Here is a 13,600-nt window from a genome sequence, read left to right as displayed (position 1 = left end):
TACCCTGCTCACCATCACCCAAACCTGCTCTTGATTATACATTTCTAGAGTTTGATCCAGTACTAAAAGAAATAGTAGTACATGTACAGAAAACAGTAGAAAATTTAAGATTGCATTAGAAAGGTGCTTAGCCACAACATTTTGGGGTCTAGAGGGAAGAAGGAATTTGTGGGCTTTTAAACAGTTTTATTCCTTTAGTCCTATTTATATTCTTGTAATCCATTCCACACACCTATTTTAATTTCAAATACTTCTATATTCAAATTGTAGTATCAGCTACTCACTTGTTCCTAAGGAGATGTTATTAACAATTAGTCACATACTGAAAAATTTAAGAGTGTAATTTCCTTCTGTGTTGTTCTCTGCCAATACTTTCATAACCTTCTGGCTAAAGAAATCTTACATGACAAAATTAGTATCTTATCATCAGTAAGTATCTTATCATGCCAACATCCCTGCCCTACCTCAATGATCAATGAAAATTTTGACACCAAATTTAATGGAAACATGAACGGACCACACAAATTAATTATGGAAAAGGAGCCTAAGGTTGGGTCATTCTCTCTGCTAAAGCAGAATATTTTTCAAAGTATAATCTCAGTGTGTCTAAGAAGTTTTATTGACTGGAATGAGGTTTCTCTTTCTTCCTTAATTATTTTCCTGCAAACGAAAGCTGCACCTCCACAAATATTTAAAAACTGGCAAAACTATCACAGATGCCAAAAGAGTAAACACATCCGTTCCATGCTTTGAGACATTAAATTTTCCTTCTTTTGTGCCAGCACAAGCATTTATAAAGCTGGCTATTAAAGCAAACCAAGTAAATGCATGCAGGGAAAAAAAAAAAAAAAAAAAAACAACAACAAATAAAGGAGAAAGTTTACTACTTTACAGTGACGCTGCCAGTTTTAAGTGGTTGTACTGAGGTTGCAGTTCGCCACTCTCACTAAAACCTGTGCTGACTTCTGCACCTTGAATCAGTTACAGAGGAAAAAAATCAACTTTCCTTACTCTTGAAATAGTCTATTTGATTCTCTGAATTCACTTTAAGTACATTTCCCATCACTCTGTGCCCTTCCTACCATTCATACATAAAACCTCTCACACTAACAGCAGCTCTGAACTGAAAGACCTTGTAAACCCGAATTTGTTTAGAGATGTGAAATAAAACACAGTCAAACAATGAGCTCCACAGTATTACACAACTGGCACCTCTCCAGTCACATACATCAACTTTCCTTATGTTCCAGCTCTAACCTTTATAATCATCCTCAGGTTTGACTGATACTCAACTCAGCCTGAACCTATCCCTCTAGTACAATTTTTTTTCTGAAGGCTTTGCATGAAGTGCTTCACTGAATTTAGATGGTTTGGTTTTACAAAGGTTTCATGTTTCTGGTTTCAATACACTTACTTTCCAACTCAGACTAACCTAAATGGGAAGAGATCCACAAACACTGAAATCTAGGATAATAAAATATCTCAATAAACTATTATAAAACCCAAGGAAACATAGCTAAGCATAACAAGATCTTTGTAAGCACACATTTACATCCCATGCCTTTAGTTTCATTTACTTACTCTGCATAATTTTGCAATTTTGCTTACAGTTAGATTATAACGGTGAAGGAAAGAATTTTAATTTTACCAAAGATTATCTCACCTTGTCCACTCCTGCACTTAAAATGAAGTTTCCTTTCTTGTTCCATTTTAACGCAAATATAGGACCTTTATGTTGCCCTAAGGTGCTGGCAAGATTACCTGAAAATTTATATTGATATGAATACATTAAAAAATAAAAAACTACGCCGTGAGCCACAATATAGGAAAATACGTGGTAAAATAAAAAGTGTTTTGCTTACCATCTTTAGTCCATATCCTTGCAAAGCCATCGTAAGACCCAGTTGCTAGAAGTGTACCTTCACTCTGCCAGCAAAAAGGTTATTTATTCATTTAGTTAGTTTTACTGCTTAAGTCAAAGCTAAAGCAAATTTGAGGTAGAATAGATCTGCATAGGATTTACGACATTTATTTCATTGATTGCAACTTATCAGAAAGAAGTTCCTGAAGTATAACAGAAGAAGTTACAAATAGAAGAAGTTACAACACCGCACAAACCAGAAATATTTCAGGTGCTGCCACGGAGGACAAGACTGCTGTCACTGAAAACCTGAGCCCGAGGTGCTGTGGGCAGGATTTCCTGGGAGCACTGGGGGCTCTGCCAGTGGCACTTACGTTCCAGTCCAGCGATGTGACGTCCTTGTTGCTGGGCACGTCCTGTCCCCCCTCCCGGATGCAGTGCCGCAGCACCAGCTGCGTGGAGCCGCTCGTGCTGTTCTCGCTCAGGTTCCAGATCCGCGCCGTCGAGTCTCCAGATCTGCAAAGCACCCGTGGGGGACACAAACCCTGCTGCTTACACGTGGTAATTCCATTTATTCCATGGATATATTAACATTTATTGTTATAGTGACAGTCTGTAATATTATATATTAACACACACGGTTATAATGACAAGCCTGTAACAGTATAGAATATCCAATATACCATATACCAATAATATACAATATACTAAGAATATATGATAATATAATATATGGTATGTAGAATAATAGTCAATATGTTATATTTATATTTAGTTATATAAAATGTTATACATAGTTTTTATATATATTACATACATACTATGCAATATAGAACATAGCAATATATAATATAGCAATATATAATATGTGCTACACAATATATGATATTCATTTATAATATATAGATTATCATAATTATATGTTTGTATATTAGAATGGTATATTATAATATACTAATTAATTATACATTAATTATTTATTGATAATTGTAATAATATTAATAATAATAGATTGAATTTAAAGCACTATTCTCTAAAGAACAAACACTGGCATTTGACATTTGGGGCAGGTGCTGCCCGAACCTTCTGCCCTTCCCATGCACCATCATCATTATCATTATTATTAGTCTCCATTTAACAGCACTATTTCCTAAACAGCCCCGTGGCACTTTGGGGTAGGTGTCCCCCAGGCCTGCTGCCCTGCCCTTGCAGCAGCAGTGAGCCCTGGCAGGACACTCCCCACACTCAGGAGGGCAGAGCACATACCCTGAGGCCAAAAGGTCACTGACGGGATTCCAGGCACAGATGAACACTTCGGATTCGTGGCCACGCAGCACCACGGCCTTGTTGGGAGGGATTTCCACATCTCCATCTACTTCCATCATATCCGTGTGATTATCTGCATTATGGGAAACAATAGTACAGAGAGGTGGATTTTAGTATTTTGGGACATTGTGACTCCTGCACGGTTCTTCTGCAATGAGTGGAAGAATTCACAATTCATGGGATTCAAAAATTTGACAGAGCTGTCACGCTCTTTTATTTTTTCAGTTCCAATTAATGAAGCACTATAAACAGATGGGGAATTTCAAAAATGTGAGAAAGCTCTTCGCCCCTGTAAACTTTCACATCCAAATGGATTTAATTTTGGAGCTACAGAATTAGGGCCAAAAGTTAATTTTTTGCTATGCTAAAAAATAAATGCTGTTAAAAGTACTCCGTTTTTCAGGCCCAATACTGCATAGTACAATATGTTACTAGTCTAGCTTGTGCTATAAGAATACATTTGTAACACATTCATTTTCAAAAATCTCTCTTTTCACCAATTGCAGTGAAACAGGTTTTAAATCTACATCTCCGACACTCCATTTACAAAATTACTTTAATGAATATAATCACATTTGGTGATAGAGCACACATAACCAAGCTTCTCAAACTTCTCATCAGCAATTACCATGGAATTATGGCAGTGTAACCTTCTGCATGGAAGTGAGGTTGAAACCATATTGTTCTGTAGAACATGCTGGGGGTAATTCAACTGACAAAACAGTTTTCTTGGCATCTACCATCAATCATTTTCTATTATTAAAAATAAATTCATGATAAGTACAAATGCAGAATGTAAGAAATGCTGCACAGTTCACCTGTTCCATATTTATTCACTGTGGTTAAAGAGATCATTTCACAGCTATTGCTTAATTTAGCATTAAGGGTTTCTGTCACTGCTCGTGCATGTGAGAAAATAGAAAAGGCTATTAAAACATGAGTATTTTTTCAGAAAGAGCACCATATAAAGGATTGCTTCAGACAGAAAGGATCGATGCCAGTCTGATGTGCTGAACAGCCAGCAGGGGTTGCTGGTACATCACATTTAACAGGGCTGAGATCCGAGGTCTACCCTTCCTCTATCCAGTTCACAGTTACCAAGTAAATACTCTGAGATTTTTAAATGAAAGCATCAAAGTAGAGACTTCATTTGATTCAGCCAAAGAATGTTTTTCTAGCTTTTTATCTTATATACTAATGAAAAAACCTAGTCAAATCAGGCTGTAAAACTTGTACATGGTTCAATATCAATATTCTCTCAAAAATGCCATTTCTTCAGGCATTTTTAGAGAATGAACACACTTAAACTTGCAATTCAGACTTCCAGAAGAGTATTTTCAAAATCACAATTTAATGCCTGACCCAAACTTTTCCATACTAAGCCTCATTGCAAGCTATGTTCCTTTGACCAGTGATGACAAACAGAATTAATTTATTTCACCAATCTCAACTAAAATGGAATTCATGAATAAAGCAAACCTGAGAGCAGCTGCATTGAGCAATTTGGAATTGCATCGAGCAAAATGGAATGTCAAATCATGAAAACTGATACTGATAAAAGAGACAAGGGACACAGGGCTTGTCCCAGGAAGCCTGACCTCAACATCACTAGTAGAGCCAGGTACAGTTCTTGGATCCATGGGATTTACAGAACCTGTTGGAAGGAGTTTGCAGAGCTTCACTCAGTTTTAACCAGCCATGGACTGGGAGATTCCTCTCCTCATTCCTTGTACAGCAATGTCTCTTTTTTTTTTTTTCTCCCTTTCTATGCAAGGGCCCTGTGAAAAACCTTCAGGTGATGGAAAAGAAGCAGTACTGGAAAACAGACTGGTCAAGGGAATTTTGTGAATTAATGAATTCAGAACTTTGACTCCTGCAACCCCAGATATCAAAACTGGGGACAGCCAAAGGTGAGACACCATCTGTTCAGATATCACCTGTGACGAAGGAATACTCTGCAAGCTGAAGGGTTACTCCAAACTCCACATTTTTACCTCATTGTCTACAAGCTCATACTATGATAAACAACTAAGAAATGCTAACCCAGCTCCAAGCCATTTCTATCTCAACTTACTCGCTATAGTGTGTGCTCCGTTCTCCTCTCCATTTGCAGTATTTTCTCCATTTTTCGCTGATCCCTGTTGGTTGGTGGCAGCTGCAGCTGCAGCAGCTGCTGCCTGCTGTTGTGCAAGTTTGTCTCTGTAGGCCTGTTGTCTTGTCTGTACCACATCAGGCATCACTGCATCTATCAGTGAGAGAGACTCTATCGGCCTACCATCAAACAAGGTACCATCCTAAATTACAGCACAGGGAGAAAAGGGAAAAAAAAAAAAAGATAACACCAAGTACAAATTAACATTACGGGCAAAGATTCCAAGCAAAACTCAAGAAAACGTTTTGATTTAATATAATAAAGCGGTTTTACATATGGTGCTGGAAGTGATATCTCATCATTGTTGTGGTCAGGACTGGAATTTTAGTCTAAAGTTAAGTGGCCACCATAAATATGCAAAAAAAGCCACTGCAGGCCTCTGGGAGAGCCTGTGGAATCAAAAGTTACCTGTTTCGAGTTTGCTGAATTGTCTGCTAAAGCAAAAAATTCTGTAAGCTATCTATGAATATGATTTCAAACATGAGTGGCTGCAGCAAAATCTAATGGTTTGTTTGAAGAGAGAGCTGCAAACATTGCAACTCGGGTCACTGACTTGTGAAGTTATAGTCTTATTAGACTAATACTTTCCATAAACATATTATCTGGGGAGTTGACTAGTTTTCTTCCTTTTTTTAAACAGTGCTGGCATGCTTTCAAACAACAAGGAAGAATTTTATCCTGAAATGGACAAGACCCAGTTAAAAATACCCTTATACATATGCTAGGGCTTTGTAAGGATCTATTTTTAGGGACTAGAAGGATTCCTTGCAATAAATATAGGGTCCTCTTCTTCTTTTCCTATCACTTGCTTTATTTTTTTGAGGTTTCCTAAGGGAAAGGATTTGCTTCACTAGGACTGTGAAAACCACACAAACAGCAGACATAAGGGAGACTGGAAAGTGAGCAGAATTAATGGGAAAAAAAAAAAAGTTTCCTTCTGTAATCTAACTGACACACACAAAGGCTTCTCACCTTCCAGGCACAAATGAGAGTGGAAATTGAGGGAGAGTGTCTGCACAATCAGGCAGGAAGATACATAGCTTTCTGTACTGCTGGAATAACCATTTAAACATCAAATTTAACAGATCCTGCTCAAGATGAATTAGCCAGCAGAGGCAAAAGGCAAACTGGCATATAACTTCAGCCTTCCTGCCACAAATTCAAACCCTCTCTCTCCTTGGAAACCTTGCCTTTGGGCTCACATTACTTCACTGTGAGGACACAGGAGCCCAAACAAGAGCTGCACTGTGCTCTCCCACCTCCCTAGTGCCAGTCTATGAAACCAAAAAATGAAGAGATTTCTGGTCTCAATTATTATCCTATTACACTTGTCTGGATGCACTACAGCATTAGAGTAGGGTAAAAACTCTACAGACAACGGACCTTTAAGCAATGAGCCAGAACACCATGCCTGGTGGTGTGTGGCTGCACTGGGCAGAACCCCCACCCAGAGTTATGTCACTCCACTCTGGTTCCACCACTGGAGTCATGGTGAACACCAGCAGTAAGGAATCTGAAGTAAAAGTAAATAAATAGGATACAAGAAAGTTAAGAAAAAATACTAACATTCAAACTTACTGCAAGCAAGGACACAATGCTCCTGCAGGCAAAGCCTCCTTACCTCATTAATACTGACTTCTGCCTCTACATACTGCAGACCTTTCTGGATGATGGAAATCAAAGCAGCTGGTGGCACCAGAGCACCATTTATATTAGACTGGCTGATATGGCTCTCTATACCAAAGGTAAATGCTGAATGGGAAAACCCTAAAGACAAGGCAAAGACATCAGAATTGATTTACAGACAGACAATGCTACTTGCTGTACCATGGTAGGACCTGCTGTTTAAAACCTGAACAAATTATACAAAGTATAATGCTACAGCATGCTGCTGAACTACCAAAAACTTGTCAAAACACCTCAATTCCCTCATAGTTTAAGTGTATAAAAAGAGAAAAGCAAAGTTCATATATAAACACAACAATTATTACAATATCAATGGCAAAACATTTGTGCATGAGTCAATATAAAATATATAATTCACTAGAGCACTTAAACATGTTTATATATTCACAAACTAAATATAAGTATTGTAATATATGTAGTATTTAATAAATATATCCAAGACACAAGACTCACTTGCTATTTTGGATCTGTATGTGAACAGAATTCAGGTACAGTGCTGCCATAATTGTATATGCTCTGGCATTTTGAGCTACGATCAGCTACAGTGCACTGATTAAGAAGTGGCAAACATGTTATGGTGCAGCAATGGCAGCTGCTTGCTATTTATTTGATCACCCTGAGAAAGTGAATTTCAGCAAGAGAAAAACAGTTGTTTCTGTAAATTAACTTTATTGTCATGGCGTTTTTTTTCTTAAACCACTTCATTTTTATTTTTTTTTTCCTTTTTCCCTGTCAGGTAAGCAAGAAGCTGCCTGCAAACTTTCAAATGAAGATGAAGCAATTTTGTAAGTTCAGCTTCTATGACAAAAGCAATCTGCAACTGGAATAAGAACATGTAGTAGTTTTCAGTAAAATCAGGCAGAAAAACGAGGTTTTGCTTTCTTTTCACAAGCAGAAACTGCAGAAGTCTGCCATCCACCCTTGCTTCTGGTGCTTCTCTGCCTCAGTTTAGGAAGTCCATGATCAGTGGACATATGTTGCATCAGTCAAATGCATTTTCAACAGGCCTGAAGCCACTCATCAGCAATCACTAAACAAAAACTATGAATCAATAAACATTGAAAGAGCAAGGTACAATATGTGTATATTTTCTTATGTATCTATATGTATATGCATTAAAGCTGATCTCTTACACTGTTATCTTAAGACTGCAGTTTATTTTTTGTTTTAATTTGCAGGCTTCTTTTATATATTGCTGAGATCATATTCCCTCCTGCCAGCTGACAATCACCACTTGTTCATTTACTGGGGCATGCCCTGACTTCCAGTCAAATCTTCCCATTCTAAATGTAGGCTGTGTTAAGCAATCAATATCACAGTTGTGAGTAAAAGATGATGTTGTCTCTTACAGAGCTTCACGAATAACCACCACCACAAAACTCCCTGCAGCCATATGGCTGCATCTAGAAACCCAAACATGCAACACAAACTCAAACTGCTGATCCCACTGGGGTGGGGAAGCTTTAAAAATAAGGGAGCGCTGCTGCATGCTTGTGCTGTGCACACACAGTCAGTGTGGAGGGATATGACAGGAAAAAGGTTCCTTTTCAAGTCTGACAATATTAAAGTGTCTTTTGCTCTTTCTCCTAAGAAGCAGGAGATTCTGGCTACCCAGAAGGAGAAGGTACTCCAAAAAAAGGTCCTGCAGGGATGGAGGCTTTTGGGAACCCAAGAGTTATTCCCGTAAAAAAAAATCTGTTCATCTCTATTTAGAGTCAAGGGATACAAGTCATAGTCACAGTTGTCACTTCTTCCTTTCAAACACAGCCACATCTGCCCTCCCACAGTCACATTCAGGCAAGGAATTTGGCTACACAAGTTTGGCTGGCAGGGGCACCATCACTCCAAGACAATAGGAAAAAACCAGCATTTTGCTGATCATTCTGTTTTCTTCTTCAAGCAGCCCTGAAGAAAATGGTGCAAAGTGCCATCATCACCCTGCAGAGAGGTGATCTCCAGGAAAATGCATTTTAGCAATGGAGTGAGTCCTTGGTTGGTTGACTGCCATCTGAAGACTCCAAATGACTAAATCTGATTAAGTTACAGAAGGTAACTTGGCAGGAATTCATTCTCTTGTTGAGAAGAAACACCAAGAAACAGTTCAGACAGAAGCACATGCCTACTGGCAAAATAATTAAATGAGCCTGTGTTTGCTAAAGCCAGTTGCAGATGAAGATCAAATAAATTATGCATTGTTTAATAACCAGAATTGTAAAAACTCACCTGACTCTTGCAAGTATCTATATACCAGGAAGTTAACCTCATCACTGCTTATACTCATCTTTATTCCCAGTTAAACCATGAGGTCACAACAAAGGACACAACCCTGCAAATAAAAAAAAAAGTAGGTCAATTAAATATTTTTAGTACCTAATAGGTATTTCCCAACAAATGCTATATTTATAAAGTAAGTAGCTCCCTGGCAGCATAGTCAATGGCTTTATTTTATAATGCAAATAAGTCTCCTGGAGTCATTAAAAAGTCATTTGTCTCACCACAAAATAAAGGTCAGTGAATTAAATATTGAAGGGCCGGATTCTTATATGATGCAAGTTGGTATGGACTGGGGAACTCTGCTGTTTAATACCAGTACTAAAAAGGCCTCAGTTCACAGGTTTCAAAAAATAATCAAGTAAGTTTCGTCCAATCTATATTACTGCTATGGAACACATTTTTTATAACATGGGCCACTCTCCACCTGGTTAACAAAGACCAAGAACTTGGTTTCACATTGGCATCCAGGTAGGTTCTCACTTTTTATATTCTAATCTACTCCAATTTTCAAGTACTCCTGCTCTAGTGAAAAGGTACAGAACAGTATGAGCTACAACACGGTGTCTGTTCAAAGCAAGCCCACCTAATCCTGCTAAAGATTAGAAAACATCTCAGCCATACCTTTTGGCTTTGCAAAAGGAATTCTCTACATTAGAAAAAAACCTAAACAGTCCATTTTCCCTAACATTTCTTTAGGCTCTCAGTCACTGCTTCAAAAATATTAATGGGATATATATATATATTTACACACACACAATATTTCCTTGATTTTACTAATGACAAACATTTAGAAAGACAAATAATGTATCAGACTACACATCCTTTTGATTTTAAACTTAGAAAATATGAGGCAAGAGTCTTTAAACGAAGAGCCAGAATACAGTATTTTTTCTAACTCAGTCACATTTTTGCGAACATTCTCATGATGTCTGAATGCTAGAAAACTCTGACCTTTCCAAGTAAGCAAGTGAAAACATCAGCTTCCAGGACATGTGATAAAATAATGTCCACTCCCTGCGCCTATTATCTGTCCAGCACTTTTCATCAGCAAACCTTCACAGGTTTTTACCCAGCTGACCACCACCACTGTTTCTCCTACAGAACTGGAGTCTGAGAAAGCAAGTGACTTTCCTACTGTTATTTGACAAAGTTTGACCCGGGATCTGATGTTAAAAAGTACTAGAGAATGGGTTTTCCTACATTGTTCAAAATAAAAAGTCGGGCCACTTGCCACTGCTCCTCCAGTGGGGAAGTGCAGAATACAACAGAAAGTAACAACTACAAGGTTATGACCGGCATTATGAGGCTGCCATGTGTATTCTCCCTGGGCATCTTTTCCTAGCAAGAACCCCCAAGGTAACAGGAGAAAATGACCACACTGTTCTTCTCATCGCCTAACTTTGAGTTTTACCAGTCAGCTGCAGCTAAACTGGACAGCAGGAACAGCCCTCCAGGATGTGACTTTCCCACAGGTCCCATCACGTTGTAAAGACAAGACTCAATCAAACCCCTCAAGAAGAGGAGAGGCTAAAGGATGAACTCGGGTATGAAAAGGAGTTTATTTGCCTGAAACCACACATGGACATCCCCAAACCTGCCCCAGGCATGTGGCCACCCAGATCACAGCCATGCTGCGGGGGGAGATGGCTTTAGTTTCTTAAGGAAAAAACTAAAATTAGTTCTACTGAAATCCTTCTCATTTCTAAAGGAAAAAGCTGCCCCAAGACAATGACTTCCAGTGCAACACAAATGGTAAAGGAAGGTACATTGATACCAACCCTACTCCACCCCTCGACAGCCCCAGCCATACAACACATCCCTGCCAAACTCCAATATACACTCTGAGGAATCGTTTACTGAGCAGAATGTAAAATGAATGGCATTTTAGCCATTTCATACATTAGCAACTGATTCCACCATGTGCAGGATGAAACACGGATTTTATTCAGCTATGTTTTGTTGCCATACGTGGTGCAAATTATCTTTAAGACTGTTTTTTACAGAAAAATGCTGTAGGAAGAGGAACAATATTTTCCTTCAGAAGCGAAGGTAATTAACTTTAAAGAGACTCATAAAAAAGGTTTTTTTACATTATGTTCACACACACACAAATGGCACTATTTGTTTCACGAGTCCGCCACCAATATTCCAAATCTTGCTGCATCACCAAAACCGACAGATCAAACCACAGAAATCTTGATGAAAGTGCTATTTGTCACACAGAGAGGTCCTGAATTATTTATTTCAAGAGGGCTCCCCCCTCAAAGCAGAACCGTGGAGACGCCACATCAATATACCTGTTACGTTCGCTGGGTAGCTGAAGGGGGAAAAAAAAAAAGAAAAAAATCCCCTAACGTTTTGCTAGCTTGTCAAAAGTGCTCTTCACCCGTCCCGGATGAAAGGAGCCTCCTTTTCCCGAGGTTTTGCACAAGGAGCTTCCGTCCCGCCCGGCTATCGGGAGGTGGCACTGCAGCACCGGCCGCGGCACCCCGGCCGCCAGAAAAACACACGAACGGCTCCCACCAACACACGCCTTGCCTGAGGAGGGGCACGAAACTGCGAAGGGTGCGAAAGGGGCCGGTGTTTTACCGAAATGCTGCTGCTCTGTGCGTGTTTTCGGCGCCCATTTGCGTTTTCTCGGAGGTGTTTTCTGTGCTTCCCCCAGCCCAGGCCCCGCGGCTCAGGCGGAGCCTGGGGACAAGTGACACAAGAGATGCGAGAAGAAGAAGCAACAACAAACCAGCTTCCTTCCAACCCAAAGCAAAATGTCACGTTAAAGAGAAAATCCAGTAGAAGAGGATCCAATAATTATTTCCCTTTGACACACTCTGAATTAACTCCAGGCTTACGCTGCCAACCCTCAAATTGTTTATGACAATGGACCCATGTACCCCACATCCTAAAAAAATGACTTCATCACTGCTGGCTAATTCCCCCCAAATTCACTGTTTCCACAAGCAATCAACTACTTATTTCGGCCACTTTAATAGATATTAATATTGCTCTTCATTTTATATGCAGAAATTAAATCACCGAAGAGACACATTAAAAATGAGACAAAAATAAGTAGAAGTTAACATGTAATTCCTAGCAGTCTTAGATTTGTAGCCTAATTTTCATAGGGACCATTAAAAATACCTTAAAATATTTGCAGCTTTATGTCCCAAACCCATTCTAAAAATGTGATGAGATCCTTAAAGCCCTTTTTTTTCCCCCCTTGCCCTTAGAAACGTTCCAGGTCTTCCTCAAAACATCCAGTGGAATTACATGGTAAAGTATGATGCACCCACATTGCTGTTTTAGATCCAATTATGCTTGAAAAGGAAATCTCTCCCTCTTGCCTCTAGTTCTGTTTTGCACCCTGGAGCAGGCACAGCACATGAGAAGCAGATTCCTCACTGGTAAAACCGGGATTGATTAAATAAATAAACAAAATACCCCGTGAGAGGTAAGAAAAGGATGGGCATGAGAGTTTAAGAATGATGCCCAAATTGCTCGCAGGACCACACCAGGATCGATATTCCCTGCTCCAAAGAAAGTCCATTTCAGCACGCCTCTTCTCAGGTTTTATTTCCCTTCCCAGAGGATGGGCCTGTGGTTTGTAGCACCACTGGCTCAGTTAGAATCAGCACAACATCCAGATATCCCAGGTAATTTTTAATGCTGTTATAGAAAGTCCCTAAAGTCCCAAAAATTTATCAGGCATAACACACATCAGCCATAAAAGTCAACTGTCTATAGAGATGCTGGCCTTGATTTACACAGGAACTGGTCAGGAGCAGACAAGACACACGCCTGTGCTTCAGAAACTGACCCACTCATTCCACGCCAGGAATCATACACAAACTCATTTGGAAGCTACTTTTTTTCCAAGGAAACAAGGTTTCTTATCCCAGAGACAACACCAGCCCCGACCTGGTTTGCTCCCAACCTGGCGGAAGTGTGTCTGTGTTTCTGTGCCTGCCCCAAGGCAGACAGAGCAGGTCTCACCCCAGCACCTCTGTCCCTTGAGGACCATTCACACACTTCACACCTGGGGTAAAACTTACAACTAAAATCCATGAAAAAGGAGATGGAATTCCACTCTCACTAACACCAGATCTGCAAGCTAATCAGTGCCCAGCAGTGCAAACACGGTTGTGTTTCTGACAAATCATTATTCCACTCCACACGTTTGGACTAGCTTTGTACTCCTTGTCCAGGTTCATGCCAAATGCTGGAGAACAGATGCTGCCCGATATGGCTCCTGGCCTAATAGGATTTTTGGTTGATTAGGGTTTTTTTTTTTTCCGACAAACTTG

The 13,600-nt window shown here is 39.5% G+C and overlaps 1 protein-coding gene across 4 annotated transcripts in view; it reads right to left on the bottom strand.

Moving 5' to 3' along the window:
- The window catches only part of TBL1XR1 (TBL1X/Y related 1), a 109,898-nt gene that overhangs the window by 13,492 nt on the left and 82,806 nt on the right, over positions 1-13,600 (bottom strand). For all 4 annotated transcript variants that reach the window (XM_066193584.1, XM_066193583.1, XM_066193585.1 and 1 more), the window contains 7 exons: positions 9,249-9,351; positions 6,961-7,106; positions 5,262-5,481; positions 3,128-3,260; positions 2,236-2,377; positions 1,863-1,926; positions 1,664-1,761 (listed from right to left, as the gene is read on the bottom strand). In XM_066193584.1, the coding sequence (XP_066049681.1) occupies positions 1,664-1,761; positions 1,863-1,926; positions 2,236-2,377; positions 3,128-3,260; positions 5,262-5,481; positions 6,961-7,106; positions 9,249-9,306 (861 nt within the window). In that variant the 5' untranslated portion in view covers positions 9,307-9,351. The remainder of the gene's footprint in view (positions 1-1,663; positions 1,762-1,862; positions 1,927-2,235; positions 2,378-3,127; positions 3,261-5,261; positions 5,482-6,960; positions 7,107-9,248; positions 9,352-13,600) is intronic.

Source organism: Chamaea fasciata, unplaced genomic scaffold, assembly GCF_029207755.1.
Source record: "Chamaea fasciata isolate MVZ Bird 193981 ecotype frontalis unplaced genomic scaffold, bChaFas1.0.hap1 SCAF_11, whole genome shotgun sequence".
NCBI classification, from domain to species: domain Eukaryota; kingdom Metazoa; phylum Chordata; class Aves; order Passeriformes; family Sylviidae; genus Chamaea; species Chamaea fasciata.
The sequence above is the reverse complement of the archived record's forward strand: the minus strand, read 5'-3'. Positions and strand labels throughout refer to the sequence as shown.